A 15551-nucleotide genomic window follows, 5' to 3' on the forward strand; every position below is an offset into this window, starting at 1 on the left:
CCACCTGCCATTGTTGCGACCCCAGTCTTCGCTCGAAGAGGTGATACAGATAGTCGCTGTAGCTTGCCTTGCCCTAGGAAACAACTGGTAACCTTACTGTAGCTGACAGTTGTTGTTTTTCTCAGACGTCCGGAGTACAGCCTTCTAACAACTTCTCACTGGTAACTAACTTAGCTTGCTAGCGAGCTAGTTTTGTTAGCTCCAACTGACCAGTCATAAGAGAATGTGGAAATATCCAGAAATGTGAATTTATTGTCTAGCTATAGACACATCTATTTTCTTGAGTAAATATATTTCCCCCACCGAATGTATATGTCATATCAGATAGCTATGTTAACTAAACAATAAGATGTGTGTTTTTGTTTGTTTCGTGTGTGACTGAAAACTGCACACATTACCATTTGGCTGCACTTTTGACGGGGAAATGTATTAGCGGTTTTGACGTCATGTAAAATAAAATAAATCACATACAGAAAAAAGTGGAGAAAGTTTTAAAGGGGCCGTGTTAATTAGTTGTGCACAGGTCAGAAGTCAAGTAGTCCTACTAGTAGTCCGTGGCTTTAAAACAAAAATGCTGATACATTTTAAACTTTGTTTGATAAGTGGTTCTGAAAGGTTATGACATTAGCTTTCATGTTATATATAATACAGTGCATTCGGAAAGTATTCAGACACCTATACCTTTTCCACATTTTGTTAAATTACAGCCTTATTCTAAAATAGATTAAATCGTTTTTTTCCTCAATTTATATAAAGAAAATAAAAAAGGAAATATCACATTTACATAAGTATTCTGACTCTTTACTCAGTACTTTGTTGAAGCACCTTTGGCAGCGATTACACCCATGAGTCTTCTTGGGTATGACGCTACTAGCTTGGCACACCTGTATTTGGGGGGCTTCTCCCATTATTCTCTGCAGATCCTCTCAAGCTCTGCCAGGTCGCTCCAGAGATGTTTGATCGGGTTCAAATCCGGGCTCTGGCTGGGCCACTCAAGGACATTCAGAGACTTGTCCCGAAGCCACTCCTGCGTTGGCCGGGGGGGCTTTGCTTGGATCATCGTGCTCTAGCAACTGCTTGTGGCGGGCCGGGCGCCTGCAGGCTGACCTGTGTTGTAAGTTGACAGTGTTTCCTCCGACATATTGGTACGGCTGGCTTCCGGGTTAAGCGGGCAGGTGTTAAGAAGAGGGGTTTTGCGGGTCATGTCTCATATCGAATAACTCGACCTTCGCATCCTGAGGCCGTTGAGTAGTTGCAGCGATGAGACAAGATCGAAATTGGAGAGAAAAGGGGTAAAAAAAAAAAGAAAAAAAAAGAATAAGGCTGTAATGTAACAACATGTGGAAAAAGTGAAGTGGTTTGAATACTTTCCAAATGTATAACCAATTTTCAAAGCATCAGCTACAACTATTGTTTAAAAATTATTCATATTGTGCCATTGACATTAGAATGTTGGAAGCTTAGCCATAAAATTCCATGTCATGGGGCAGCTGTTTTTGGATTGTAACTTTGATGATAGAGGCACCAGATTTCACACAAACAGCTAGAACAGGGCTTTAAAAAAAATTGTAGATACAGGGTCATCACAGAATTCACTCATTAACCCACAGAAGACTTTCCCAATATGCCTGCCAAACACCTCAATGGGGTCTTGGACAATTTCGCATGACCATACCTGGATAAAATATAATTGCAGTATGCCCCAAAATATCTTAAAATGTTCATAGTGGGCCTCCCGAGTGGCACAGTGGTCTAAGGCACTGCATCACAGTGCTAGCTGTGCCACTAGAGATTCTGGGTTTGAGTCGAGGCTCTGTCGCAGCCGGCCGCGACCGGGAGACCCATGGGGTGGCGCACAATTAACCCAGCGTCGTCCGGGTTAGGGGAGGGTTTGGCCGGCATAGATGTTCTTGTCCCATCACGCACTAGCGACTCCTGTGGCGGGCCGGGTGCAGTGCACGCTGACACGGTCGCCAGGTGTACGGTGTTTCCTCTGACACATTGGTGTGGCTGGCTTCCTGGTTAAGTGGGCATTGTGTCAAGAATCAGTGCTTCTGGGTTGGGTTGATTTCGGAGGACGCAAGGCACTCAACCTTCTCCTCTCACGAGTCTGTACGGGAATTGCAGCAATGAGACAAGACTGTAACTACCAATTGGATACCACGAAATTGGGGAGACAACGGGGTAAAAAACATAAGAAGAAAAAATTACGAGAAGAAAAAAAAAAGTTAATAGTGATGTAGAATACACAACCACGAGTCAGGTGTGCCAGATATAAAGCTGCCAATGGATGACATCGCTGCACCTCAATCCACCTCAAACGCCCTCAGATGGACAGTAATTCATATTGCACAGAATGAGGCCAGAATCCTGAGGCTAGAATAGTAAGAAAGTTTATTCATCCACTCTTCCTCACTCACTTAAAGGCTCTGTAATACTTTCCCAGGCATTTCTCCCACTTATACAAGTAGGGCAGAAAGACACACACAAAATATTGTCTATTTATAGTCTATATATGTTGTAGCCTGCACATAGTGACACACTTTTTTCATCCAAGAGTTGGATGAGATGTGAATGAACATATTTAAAACTTGTCTAGAGTGTCAACCTCAGTCACTCTCAGATTAACTCAAGTAGTTCATACTGAACAGTGTTCTGGGGACAGTTGGATGTGCATTTATCCAATCACCCTCTTACTTCCTACTTACTTTCAAGGGTCTGACTGGCCGACTAGTCACTCAGGTGAGCAGAGAGGGAAGAGCTATTCTGAAAGAGGGGTGGACTAGTATCATTACACTTGTTCCCTGCTACTGTACCACCAGCACTGCACTGCACACCCCAGCACCTCTCAACCAGCGCCCCTCTCACAGTAAGTGGCCATCTGCTGGCCTAAGCTGTGGCCCAAGATTTAACAGGGGCCTCTGGATAATCTTGTCAACAGATCAGCTACACCAGGCCAATCCCATGATAAAGTAGGTAGCATATAGTCAAAGATCGAAGGGTCAGAATTAGAAAGGGACAACGGAATTGGAGGATGCCCTAATTAGCAACCCGGTTCTAGCCATGAGACCAATCTCTCTATCTTTCTTTTTCTCTCTTTCACTGCACGTTGAGCAATCTCATAGTATCTGCAGGTGGAAGGGCCAATATCTGGCTTTTTGTCTTCATTCAGCACAGTTAGAGCCACCTACCTAGTTGGTTAACCACAACTACAGCGCCACTCCATTTGAGTTTGTTCATATAAAGTATGAAACGCTATATCAGGTGTATAAAGCATTTTTACATTAGAATGGCCTTTGTTACTCTGTTACAACCAAGCCCAGTCAAACAGTAGCTAGCTGTTCATGGCTCTTTTGTTTTGTCGCAGAGGTAATCCACTTTGGAGTTCACTACATGCAAAGTTATTGGAGATGAAAATTCCTGACAAAATAGATCTATAAAGAACAGATCTATCAATTAGGCACATGCAAGCACAGAAGGCACACTGCTGAGTACAGTAAATCTCTGTGCTGACCCATGACACAGTTTTCTGAGATGAGTGAAATCTCCCTCTGTTCACATTGTCTCTCTCCTCATCTGAGTGCAAAAGGCCAGTGACGTATGATTTATTGTAAGTGGTAGAGCTTGACCAGAAAGGCAACACTGTTGTTTAATGCGTTCTATCCTCAACGGATCACTCAACCCGTGCCAGGAAACGAGACCTGATGCCTGTTAAACTCTCCATCCTTCACCAGCATAGTCACAAAGATAAGGTCTTACGTTGTAGAAATGCCTTATGATCACACGGCTTTCACAGTCAAATCACAAAGTGACAAATAACGTATATTCATGGCTCAGATTTGCATGCCAATTTTCACTGGCCATGGAACAAAAAGAACACTTGACACCATCTATTTTTGAGTCATACTTGACAGAAGCTGGGCGAGCTAAATTGTGCAAGAGGAAGTCAACTTGGAACATCCATATGTTCTCTATTTCTAATCCACCCATCTCTTTCTAAATCCAATGGAGTTTGCCATTTTTAACCTTCACTTTTGCCCTCTGCTTCATCCTAATTGGATCTAACGGTTCCCATGGGAACGCCAGAAAAAGCCCTACCCAATCCCAACCTGACGGCAAGATGTCAGGTTTAGCGTAGGGGAATTAGGGAGGGCTAACACCAGAGAGGACAGCTTCACTTAGTCCCCAAGCAGTGATTGTCTGACTGTGTGTCAGTATACATCTCCGGTGCCCTCTTCCTCCAGTCACCAACCACGGACTGAGGCCAGGATCCCCTGTTCCCAGCCCCCACCTCTGCCTCCCTCTGTCCCGGTCTCCCAGTGTACCCCTCAGACGCCGGGAGCGGCCGGCCGCATTTCCGTACCACACAGGATCTTGGCTTGAAAGAGTGATAAAAAAAAGTAAAAAATGGGAGCCGGAGGAAGTGTCGAAGACAAGGCATTAGCCGCAAAGTCCAAGGAGCTGGAAAAGCAGCTGGCGGAGGATGCGGACAAAGAATCCAAGACAGTCAAGCTTCTGCTGCTTGGTAAGGAGCTGTTGTGCTTGTGGGGCTTCTTCTGAAAGTGCAGAAAAGTAGAATGGAACACTCAACTGGCTTATGGTCTGTTAGCATGAGAAAGTATGCAACTACAGTATGTGCCCTGTTTTTGGAGAAATGGTCACACCGCTTTTTTTCTTGTCGGAGTGGGGGGGCATTGTATTGGAAATTTCACAGCAATAAAAGTTACAAATAGTTTAAGTTTACATTATGTAAACATTTGAGTTTTTGCGATGAGGCAGTCATACCAACCTGTATGAGCTTAAGCATCAGCCATAGCAAACCTTTATGAGCATAAGCATAATATAAGATTTACATTGGTAGGTTACACTAATGACAACAGTTGTGAATATTCACTGGTGAAGTTGACATAGTTGTTGTGAAGTCTTTAACACTTTGATATGGTCACTTGATCGGTGGAGCTCTTTTCTCAAGGTCATTCTGGAACATTTTCAGTAGCTAAATAGAGGCTTTTGTGGGAAGCACCTCTGAAATTATCAGAATTTGGATAAATGTAATACGCTTTTCCATTTGTGTAACACTTCCAGACTTGTGGAAACTTGCCAATGCTGAAATGGTACATTAAAAAACGGGCTATTCAATCAGGACTCTAGCGTTGATCCTGACATTGTATCTAAGTCTCCGGTATATATGAAAAGAGTTTAACAGTAAAAGTTATTAAAGTAGTTCATAATCTGTTATATACTGTATTGGTGTTCTGTCTTTGCACATTTACTATATTTGCACATTCAACGTGACCCATGTCACTATAATGGATGCAAACAGATAAACATGTCAAGCTGAAAGTAGCTTACATTAAATCAGATAAGCCCAGAGTGGCTGCTGCTGTTACCTCAAGACTGAGATGAGAAATCATGAGCTTGTGAGGTCAGAGGTGTAAAAAAACAACATAGTAAAAGGCAATACCATTTCTATTGACCGAAACAACAAGTTCTCTCATACTGACATAATCTGTATGACAGTCGTTACTGTAGTATAGGGTGTATGGGATAATTTAATGTTTCTCAGCAGCAATAAAGTTAATAGGTGAGTAAGTTCCCCTGAAATGGAACGTGTTGATTCATAACTAGGCTACTAGAAGGGAAGTTGTAAGTCTTTTTCTATATTAGTGACATCAAAATACATTTTGATTCTGAGAAAGGTCTGGAAAGTGTAAAATATGGAGCACTACCTAGCAAGGAATCAGATTAGTGGTAATGTTTGGTTCTGAAAGGATTGGAAGAGCCCTATGTTGTCTTCATAGGTTATGAAACCAGGCTTATATATTTATATATTTCTGTATAAGTGGCCAAGGTTATGAATGTTGACATATCAGATGCATTTTTTCAATAGAGTATGTAAAACAATGAGCCGTAGATACGTGTCATGAGCTCTGGTTATAAATAGCTTTGTGAGAGTTCAGGGGCAGGATTTAGTAAGCTTTTCTCATAGGATCATGGTAACCCAATTATGCTTTCTTTCCTGCCACTTAGACTCCCTGTAATCATTTCTCTAGCACTGGGTTACAACATGGCCCCACCTTAAAAAATGCATAATCAAATGCTAATTAATAATGTCACAGAGACAAAAAAGTAAGGGCCAAGCTAATTGACAAGGGCCAAATACATCAATACTGCAATTCTGAGGAGCCAAATACAACAAGTACCAAGCCACTAAAAGGTTGCAGACTATAGTCAACAGAGGACTAGAGTCAACAGAGGACTTCCAGAGAAACTCAGTTGGGTCAACCATCAGAGTAACCAGAGCTAGCAGCAACAAAGCTCATTAGGATAAATTACAAGAGCCAATTACTATCTGGGCCATAGATCATGCATTTACAATAATGGAGCCAGAACATCCACCTGAGTTTACAACAGCTCAAAGCTGCAGATGTTACATCCTATACACCATAACCCCTGTCTACACCCCTCACTAACAGTAAATAGGGGCCATGGTCCACATTTTAAACTAAACAAATGAGATACTGTGGCAGCTGAAGCAATTGGTCAAATATTGACACATTGCAAAAGTGAAGTCCTGTGAAATGACTGACCCACAATCCAGTTGGCAGTACTGCAACCATAACATTGTGAGTTGAGGCTCTGTGGACGAAAAACAGCAATTTAATGCCATCAAACCTCATGTCTCCTGTTGCTCCTGCAGAACACAACACAGATGCAACACAGCCAACTCTCTGGCAGAACTATGGAGTAACAATTACTAAACACAGAGTTGTTCTGTATTTTGAATGAAATGTGAAACATCTGTATTACTTTTGTCATATTCAACAACATTTGCTGTCAGAGCTTAGTGTATGATGTGTGTCTTGGGTGCAAGAACAGTGACTACTCAACTCTTGCTTAAAAAGAAATAAGCAATTGAACATTGCCTTGGCAGAAGGACATTTTCTGTAGCTTCATGGGTGAGCCACTTTATTTGATACACGGTGCCATCTTCTGGTTCTAAGCTGAAGTTGAGAGATGCTTCAGGTATCAATGACAGATTAGTATTTACAGTATTATTAGGCCAACAGTTTATTTCTGTGTCAGCTCATTACGGTCTTTTCTTTCATTGGGAGGTAGGGATTCAAGAGTTAGGTATGAGTTTAAACTAGGTCTCTGTTTATCTAAAGCAGTTTTACAACAAAATTGATGGTGAAGTGTTTTTACAGGATTAAAATATATTTGGCTTTTTGGGAAACATGGAACCTCAAGAGACCATCAAAACAACTATGAAATCAGAGAGGCAATTGCTTACAGCCATTTGGCACAAATAAAGCATGGATTAGTGGAGTTGTGTTGCAGAGACAGTCCCCTAAGCACAGACCGACACACGTTTTTTGGACATCTTGTTTTGGTCCTGTCCGGACCGGCGGTCTTTTACTTTGTGTGGTCCGAACAGCCTTGATTTCAACGTCGGACTGGACTGAATCTTAACCAAATTTCACAAGTTTGGACAACACAGTACAGTAGAGCACAGTACATTACAGTACATTACAGTACAATAGATAACATCTAAGTATAGTGTACAGTACAATAGAGCACAGCAGAGTGAAGTACAGTAAAGTTCAGAACAGCAAAGTACAGTATAATGCGCTCTACTCTAATGTACTCTACTGAACTAAACTGTACTCTACTGAATTAAACTGTACTGCATTGTGCCCTACTTTACCGTACTCTACTGAATAAAACTACTGTCCTGTACCATACTGTACTCTACTTTGCTGTACTGGGCTGTTCAAGCTCCTGAAACATAACCTAAACATCTATCTGTTCAGATTTCACATTTGTATTTGTTTGGGTGCAGAGTTTATTAGAATAATACCCAGCAAAGTCTGCAAGTGTTTGTTTTTACATTTTGGCCATTCAGCAGACGCTCTTATGCAGAGTGCATTCAACCAAGGTAGATAAACAACAACATATCACAATCATAGCGACAACAAAAAAAAGATCTGTAACTGTTGCTAAGAATGTTATTGTAGTTGAAGTGGTCTGTTGGATAATTCCATTGGTTGGACTACTTTGAACTAGCCTGGCTGACTTGACCCATGTCACTCACAGCGCAGGAAGAGTTGTGACACACATTAACATTTGTTAATGCAATATTTGTTCAGAAAATCTGTGACGGGTTTGATTGGTTCTCTCAAATGTTTTTTTGTTGAAAATCCAACTGTTGTAATAGAAGGGGGTGGAGCTCAGGGGCAGTGTGTGACTGTGGGTGTTTGTGAGAAAGACACAAAGGAGAGCCAATCAGTAAAAGCCAGCCACCTTTCATTATCGACACATTGTGCTGACAACATCAAAAGAGCCATTCAGGAGGACTTGAGAGTTAGGTCTTAGGACTAACTTTGAACATCGTCGTTGCCAGTTTTAAAGCTTTTGATCTTCAGTTGGCTCCTCTTTCCTTTATGGATTTTAAAATAATTATTGTGATATAATGCTTACTTCATTGTGCAGTGGAAATTTGTCATTGTAAATTTCCTACATTGTAAATAATAGTGAAGACATCAAAACTATGAAATAACATTCATGTAGTAACCAAAAAAGTGTTCAATAAATCAAAATATATTTTAGATTTTAGATTCTTCAAAGTAGCCACCCTTTGCCTTGATGACAGATTTGCACATTATTGGCATTCTCTCAACCAGCTTCATGAAGAATGCTTTTCCAACAGTCTTGAAGGAGTTCCCACATATGGTGAGCACTTATTCCTTCACTCTGCGGTCCAACTCATACCAAACCCTCTCAATTGGGTTGAGGTTGGGTGATTGTGGAGGCCAGGTCATCTGATGCAGCACTCCATCACTCTCCTTCTTGGTCAAATAGCCCTTAAACAGCCTGGAGGAGTGTGTTGGGTCACTGTCCTGTTGCAAAATAAATGATTTCCCCAATAAGTGTAAACCAGATGGCATGGCGTATTGCAGCAGAATGCTGTGGTAGCCATGGTGGTTAAGTGTGCCTTGAATTCTAAATAAATCACAGACAGTGTCACCAGAAAAGCACCTCCACACCATCACACCTCCTCCTCCATGCTTCACAGTGGGAACCACACATGTGGAGATCATCCGTTCACCTACTCTGCGTCTCACAAAAACACGGCGGTTGGAACCAAAAATCTCAAATTTGGACTCATCAGACCAAAAGGACAGATTTCCACCGGTTTAATGTCCATTGCCCTTTAGTAGTGGTTTCATTGCAGCAATTCGACCATGAAGGCCTGATTCTCCTCTGAACAGTTGATGTTGAGATGTGTCTGTTACTTGAACTCTGTGAAACATTTATTTGGTCTGCAATTTCTGAGGCTGGTAACTCTAATGAACTTATCCTCTGCAGCAGATGTAACTCTGGGTCTTCCTTTCCTGTGGTGGTCCTCATGAGATCCAGTTTCATCACAGCACTTTATGGTTTTTGCGACTGCAAAGTTTTGGACATTTTCCGGATTGACTGACCTTCAAGTTTTAAAGTAATGATGGTCTGTCATTTCTCTTTGATTTTTTTGAGCTGTTCTTGACATAATATGGACTTGGTCTTTTACCAAATAGGGCTATCTTCCGTATACCACCCCTACATTGGCACAACACAACTGATTGGCTCAAATGCAATAAGAAAGAAAGAAATTCCACAAATTACATTTCAACAAGGCACACCTGTTAATTGAAATGCATTCCAAGTGACTACCTCATGAAGCTGGTTGAGAGAATGCCAATAGTGTTGCAAAGCTGTCATCAAGGCAAAGGGTGGCTACTTTGAAGACTCTCAAATATAAGATATATTTTTATTTGTTTAACACTTTTTTGGTTACCACATGATTCCATATGTGTTATTTCATAGTTTTAATGTCTTCACTATTACTCTACAATGTAGAAAATAGTACAAATAAAGAAAAACCCTGGAATGAGTCGGTGTGTCTAAACTTTTCAACTTTCATTCAGAACTGAAAATTAACCTGATTTCAACGTCAGGAAAAAACATATTTTCACCTTTTATTTAAAGGATGGGCAACCGGCTGTTTTATTGTCACATATATTGGATAGGTGCAGTAAAATGCGTTGTTTTAAAGGGTCAGCCATAGTAGTACTGCACCCCTGGAGCCTTGCTCAAAGGCACATAGATTTTTCACCTCTCGTATTCAAACCAGCAACCTTTCTGTTACTGTCCCAACTCTCTAACCGCTAGGCTACCTGCTGCCCTAATAGTAGAATACAGATGCAATTTTGAAATTTGGTTGTGCATCAGAGTTTTCCTATTGTTATGTCAGTCACTGAGAGTCACTCAGTTAGCTAAACATTTTAGTCTAGCCGGCTATCTAAACGTAGTAATCATGGTCGAATTACCGACCGACGGGCCTCATTGATTTTGTTAGTCACTTTCACTCAGATATAATATTTTAAAAAATGGAAAAATGGCTCTCCACTCTATGGCAACGTGTATAATTGCAAAATAAATGCTGTAAAACTGCAAAAATATATCTCCGCCCCATGGCAAACTGTGTAGAATTGCAGGAAATTAACTCAATTTTGTCCCTACACTGTCAAGAGAGGGTCCACTAAAATGTTTTGCTCACAAGGTGGAGAGGTAAACAAAATTCCACTTAGTGCCCCCAAAAGGCTATAGGGCTGGCTCTGACTACATGTGTGGGTATGAATGCTGGTACACAGACCCGCGAGCCACTGCGGCTCCTCATGAGGAGTTTTCCTGGCGTCCCCCACCCCCATCAAAGTTGCCTATCCTTTGTTCAGAACCTAAAATGTACCAAACTTCAACGTCTGGAAAAAACGTCTTTTCAACATAATTTTGCCTACTGGGAGACTTCTGGTTAATGCCTTAAACCTTTACCTACACATAAGTAAGAGAAGAATCAGCAACAGAGTGTAAAGGAAAACCAACCATCCTGCAGAAATTAAACAGTTGTGATAACTGACATGAGGTCAAGAAGACAGAGCAGTGACGTCTTCGCTTATCGGACAATCCTCTGAGAGGCTTTTCAACCTCAGGCCTCCTTACCCAAGGCCTCTCAAATCCCTCCATTTAGGCCTGAGCTAATAAGGTCACTGGCCTCTGCTAAACCATTGGGACAGATGTCAATCACATTAGCCATTAACCCTTTCATACGCCCAATTCAAAATAGTCAGGAATCTTAGATGGCCCCCTTGAGGTGGCGTGTGGAACAACAAATCAGCTCGTGGTGACAATCTCATTTGATATAAACCCAGAGTGAAATTTGCTTACTGGTATTATTACATTAAAATTCACTGCTCATCTAAGTCTGCCCTACGGCCCAGAACTTGTTTACTCTGTTCCTATTCCTCCCCAACTAAGTTTGTTGTTACAGTTCATGCAGAGAAATGGGCTAAGCTGTTAGTGTAGTGTGTGATGGGAAATGTCCTATAGGATATGCAATGGTACAAATGCAACAACAACATGCAGAAACAAAGCTAAACACAAAACAGAAGATCATGATAGAACGGATGTGAAAGAACTGTAACTGTCACTTTTGCAACACCACTGAATGCTTGTGTGTGTGTCTAAAAGCACTGGATCTGTGGCAGTGGAGGGGAGGGGCAACTGCTGACGTTCCTCTTTCACTATGTGCCATCATTATGAATCTCTTTGCTCATGCTATGTTTCGGCCCTTGGGTTCCCTTTAACCAAACTACAGGGTGAATGATGATGATGTGTTTGTACATTTAAAAAAAAAAAATTGTACCTTTATTTAACTAGGCAAGTCAGTTAAGAACAAATTCTTATTTTCAATGATGGCCTAGGAACAGCGGGTTAACTGCCTGTTCAGGGGCAGAACAACAGATTGTGCTTGGGGGTTTGAACTTGCAACCTTCCCGTTACTAGTCCAACGCTCTAACCACTAGGCTACCCTGCTGCCCCAACATGGGAAAGCCCTTGTAACATATCTACTTCTTAATTTGTTTCACCAGGTGCTGGTGAGTCTGGGAAGAGCACAATTGTTAAGCAGATGAAGTAAGTATAACAAAACAAATGCATTGTATCTCTCATTCCTCCTCACTCACATGCAGGCAACCTTGTTCAAATACTGTAACATCACTCTAAAAGGTGTAAACTGGGTGTTCAACAAGATGGACTAAGTTAATAGCTCATAATCACAACATAATTAACCATAATATAATAGATTGTGGTGGCTGCAATTGACATGTACCCTTACAGAACAAAACACTTGCTGAAACATGCAACAAGTACCAGTTCTTGCCACTAGTGATTGTTGGTATGTACACTGCTCAAAAAAATAAAGGGAACACTAAAATAACACATCCTAGATCTGAATTAATGAAATATTCTTATTAAATACTTTTTTCTTTACATAGTTGAATGTGCTGACAACAAAATCACACAAAAATTCTCAATGGAAATCAAATTTATCAACCCATGGAGGTCTGGATTTGGAGTCACACTCAAAATTAAAGTGGAAAACCACACTACAGTCTGATCCAACTTTGATGTAATGTCCTTAAAACAAGTCAAAATGAAGCTCAGTAGTGTGTGTGGCCTACACGTGCCTGTATGACCTCCCTACAACGCCTGGGCATGCTCCTGATGAGGTGGCGGATGGTCTCCTGAGGGATCTCCTGCCAGACCTGGACTAAAGCATCCGCCAACTCCTGGACAGTCTGTGGTGCAACGTGGCGTTGGTGGATGGAGCGAGACATGATGTCCCAGATGTGCTCAATTGGATTCAGGTCTGGGGAACGGGCGGGCCAGTCCATAGCATCAATGCCTTCCTCTTGCAGGAACTGCTGACACACTCCAGCCACATGAGGTCTAGCATTGTCTTGCATTAGGAGGAACCCAGGGCCAACCGCACCAGCATATGGTCTCACAAGGGGTCTGAGGATCTCATCTCGGTACCTAATGGCAGTCAGGCTACCTCTGGCGAGCACATGGAGGGCTGTGCAGCCCCCCAAAGAAATGCCACCCCACACCATGACTGACCCACCGCCAAACCGGTAATGTTGGAGGATATTGCAGGCAGCAGAACGTTCTCCACGGCGTCTCCAGACTCTGTCACGTCTGTCACGTGCTCAGTGAGAACCTGTTTTCATCTGTGAAGAGCAGAGAGGTGTTCTCTGGCAAATGCCAAACGTCCTGCAAAGTGTTGGGCTGTAAGCACAACCCCCACTTGTGGACGTCGGGCCCTCATACCACCCTCATGGAGTCTGTTTCTGACCGTTTGAGCAGACACATGCACATTTGTGGCCTGCTGGAGGTCATTTTGCAGGGCTCTGGCAGTGCTCCTCCTGCTCCTCCTTGCACAAAGGCGGAGGTAACGGTCCTGCTGCTGGGTTGTTGCCCTCCTACGGTCTCCTCCACGTCTCCTGATGTACTGGCCTGTCTCCTGGTAGCGCCTCCATGCTCTGGACACTACGCTGACAGACACAGCAAACCTTCTTGCCACAGCTCGCATTGATGTTCCATCCTGGATGAGCTGCACGACCTGAGCCACTTGTGTGGGTTGTAGACTCCGTCTCATGCTACCACTAGAGTGAAAGCACCGCCAACATTCAAAAGTGACCAAAACATCAGCCAGGAAGCATAGAAACTGAGAAGTGGTCTGGTCACCACTTGCAGAACCACTCCTTTATTGGGGGTGTCTTGCTAAATGCCTATAATTTCCCCCTGTTCCATTTGCACAACAGCATGTGAAATGTATTGTCAATCAGTGTTTCTTCCTAAGTGGACAGTTTGATTTCACAGAAGTGTGATTGACTTGGAGTTACATTGTGTTGTTTAAGTGTTCCCTTTATTTTTTTGAGCAGTGTATTTATTTGGACAGTGAAGATAAACGTTTAATTTGGCTCTATACTCCAGCATTTTAAATATATGAGGCGGCAGTACAGGATTTCACCTTTTATTTTCAGGTATTTTCATACCTTTTTAGAAATGAATGCACTTTATGTATCGAGTCCCCACATTTGAAGGTTTCATAAGTACACTATATATACACACAAAAGTATGTGGACACCCCTTCAAATGACTGAATTTGACTATTTCAGCCACACCTGTTGCTGACATGTGTATAAAATCAAGCACACAGTCATGCAATCTCCATAGAAAACATTGGAAGTAGAATGGCCTTGCTGAAGAGTTCAGTTACTTTCAACACGGCACCGTCATAGAATGCCACCTTTCCAACAAGTCAGCTCGTAAAATGTATGCCCTGCTAGAGCTGCCATGGTCAACTGTAAGTGCTGTTATTGTGAAGTGGAAACGTCTAGGAGCAACAACGGCTCAGCCGCGAAGTGGTAGGCCACAGAAGCTCACAGAACGGGACTGCAGAGTGCTGAAGCGTGTAAAAATCATCTGTAACACTCACTACAGAGTTCCAAACTGCCTCTCGACGCAACAATAGCACAAAAACTGTCCGTCGGGAGCTTATGAAATGGGTTTCCATGGCCAAGCAGGCGGATACAAGTTTAAGATCCCAATGCGCAATGCTAAGCGTCGGCTGGAGTGGTGTAAAGCTCGCTGCCATTGGACTCTGGAGCAGTGGATACGCGTTCTCTGGAGTGATGAATCGCGCGTCACCATCTTGCAGTCCGACAAACAGATTTTGGTTTGGCAGATGCCAGGAGAATGCTACCTGCCCGAATGCATAGTGCCAACTGTAAAGTTTGGTGGAGGAGGAATAATGGTCTGAGACTGTTTTTCATGGTTTGGGGTAGGCCCTTTAGATCCAGTGAAGGAACATCTTAACACTGTAGCATACAATGACATTCTAGACGATTCTGTGCTTCCAACTTTGAGGCAACAGTTGGGGAAGGCCCTTTCGTCTTTCCGCATGACAATGCCCCTGTGCACAAGGCGAGGTCCATACAGAAATGGTTTGTCAAGATCGGTGTGGAAAAACTTGACTGGCCTGCACAGAGCCCTGACCTCAACCTCATTGAACACCTTTGGGATGAATTGGAATGCCAACTGCAAGCCAGGCCTAAATCCCCCCATATCAGTGCCTGACCTCACTAATGTTCTTGTGGCTGAATTGAAGTCCCCGCAGCAATGTTCCAACGTCTAGTGGAAAAACCTTCCCAGAAGAGTGGATGCTGTTGTGGCAGCAAAGGGGAGGGGGGACCAACTCCATATTAATGCCCATGATTTTGGAATGAGATGTTTGACCAGCTTTGGTCATGTAGTGTATTTGGACAAATTCACTTACAGTGTATCGCATTTAGTCAAAAGTTTAGCATTTGGTCCAATATTCCTAGCACGCAATGACTACATTAAGCTTGTGACTACAAACTTGCATTTGCAGTTTGTTTTGGTTGTGTGTCAGAGTTACAGATGCACAAAGATCATGCCACCAAAACATACCTCTCGCCATTACCAATAACAGGGAAGGTTCATATTTTTGGTGGGGAATAATATTTATGCTTCTTTTTCACTCATCATTATTCACTCATCATTCATGATTGTGCGTAATCATGGTAGCATCCACATTAATGTAGAAGTGTTTAGAAACATATTATATTCTTATTTACAATAAAAGT

The 15551-nt window shown here is 42.4% G+C and overlaps 2 protein-coding genes across 5 annotated transcripts in view; one reads left to right on the plus strand and one right to left on the minus strand.

Moving 5' to 3' along the window:
* Positions 1-134, minus strand: part of LOC139371100 (AMP deaminase 2-like) — an 82448-nt gene extending 82314 nt beyond the window's left edge. The window contains exon 1 of the mRNA XM_071111166.1: positions 2-134. Within this exon, the coding sequence (XP_070967267.1) occupies positions 2-11 (10 nt within the window). The 5' untranslated portion in view covers positions 12-134. The remainder of the gene's footprint in view (position 1) is intronic.
* Positions 1-15551, plus strand: part of LOC139371101 (guanine nucleotide-binding protein G(t) subunit alpha-2-like) — a 19184-nt gene continuing 3633 nt past the window's right edge. For 2 of the 4 annotated variants that reach the window (XM_071111170.1, XM_071111171.1), the window contains exons 1-2: positions 4316-4525; positions 11970-12012. In XM_071111170.1, the coding sequence (XP_070967271.1) occupies positions 4408-4525; positions 11970-12012 (161 nt within the window). In that variant the 5' untranslated portion in view covers positions 4316-4407. Of the gene's footprint in view, positions 162-4315; positions 4526-6708; positions 6960-11969; positions 12013-15551 lie in introns of those variants that run through there. The other 2 variants (XM_071111173.1, XM_071111172.1) reach the window with 2 other exon arrangements.

The sequence above is a fragment of the Oncorhynchus clarkii genome, chromosome 17 (genome assembly GCF_045791955.1).
Source record: "Oncorhynchus clarkii lewisi isolate Uvic-CL-2024 chromosome 17, UVic_Ocla_1.0, whole genome shotgun sequence".
NCBI lineage: Eukaryota > Metazoa > Chordata > Actinopteri > Salmoniformes > Salmonidae > Oncorhynchus > Oncorhynchus clarkii.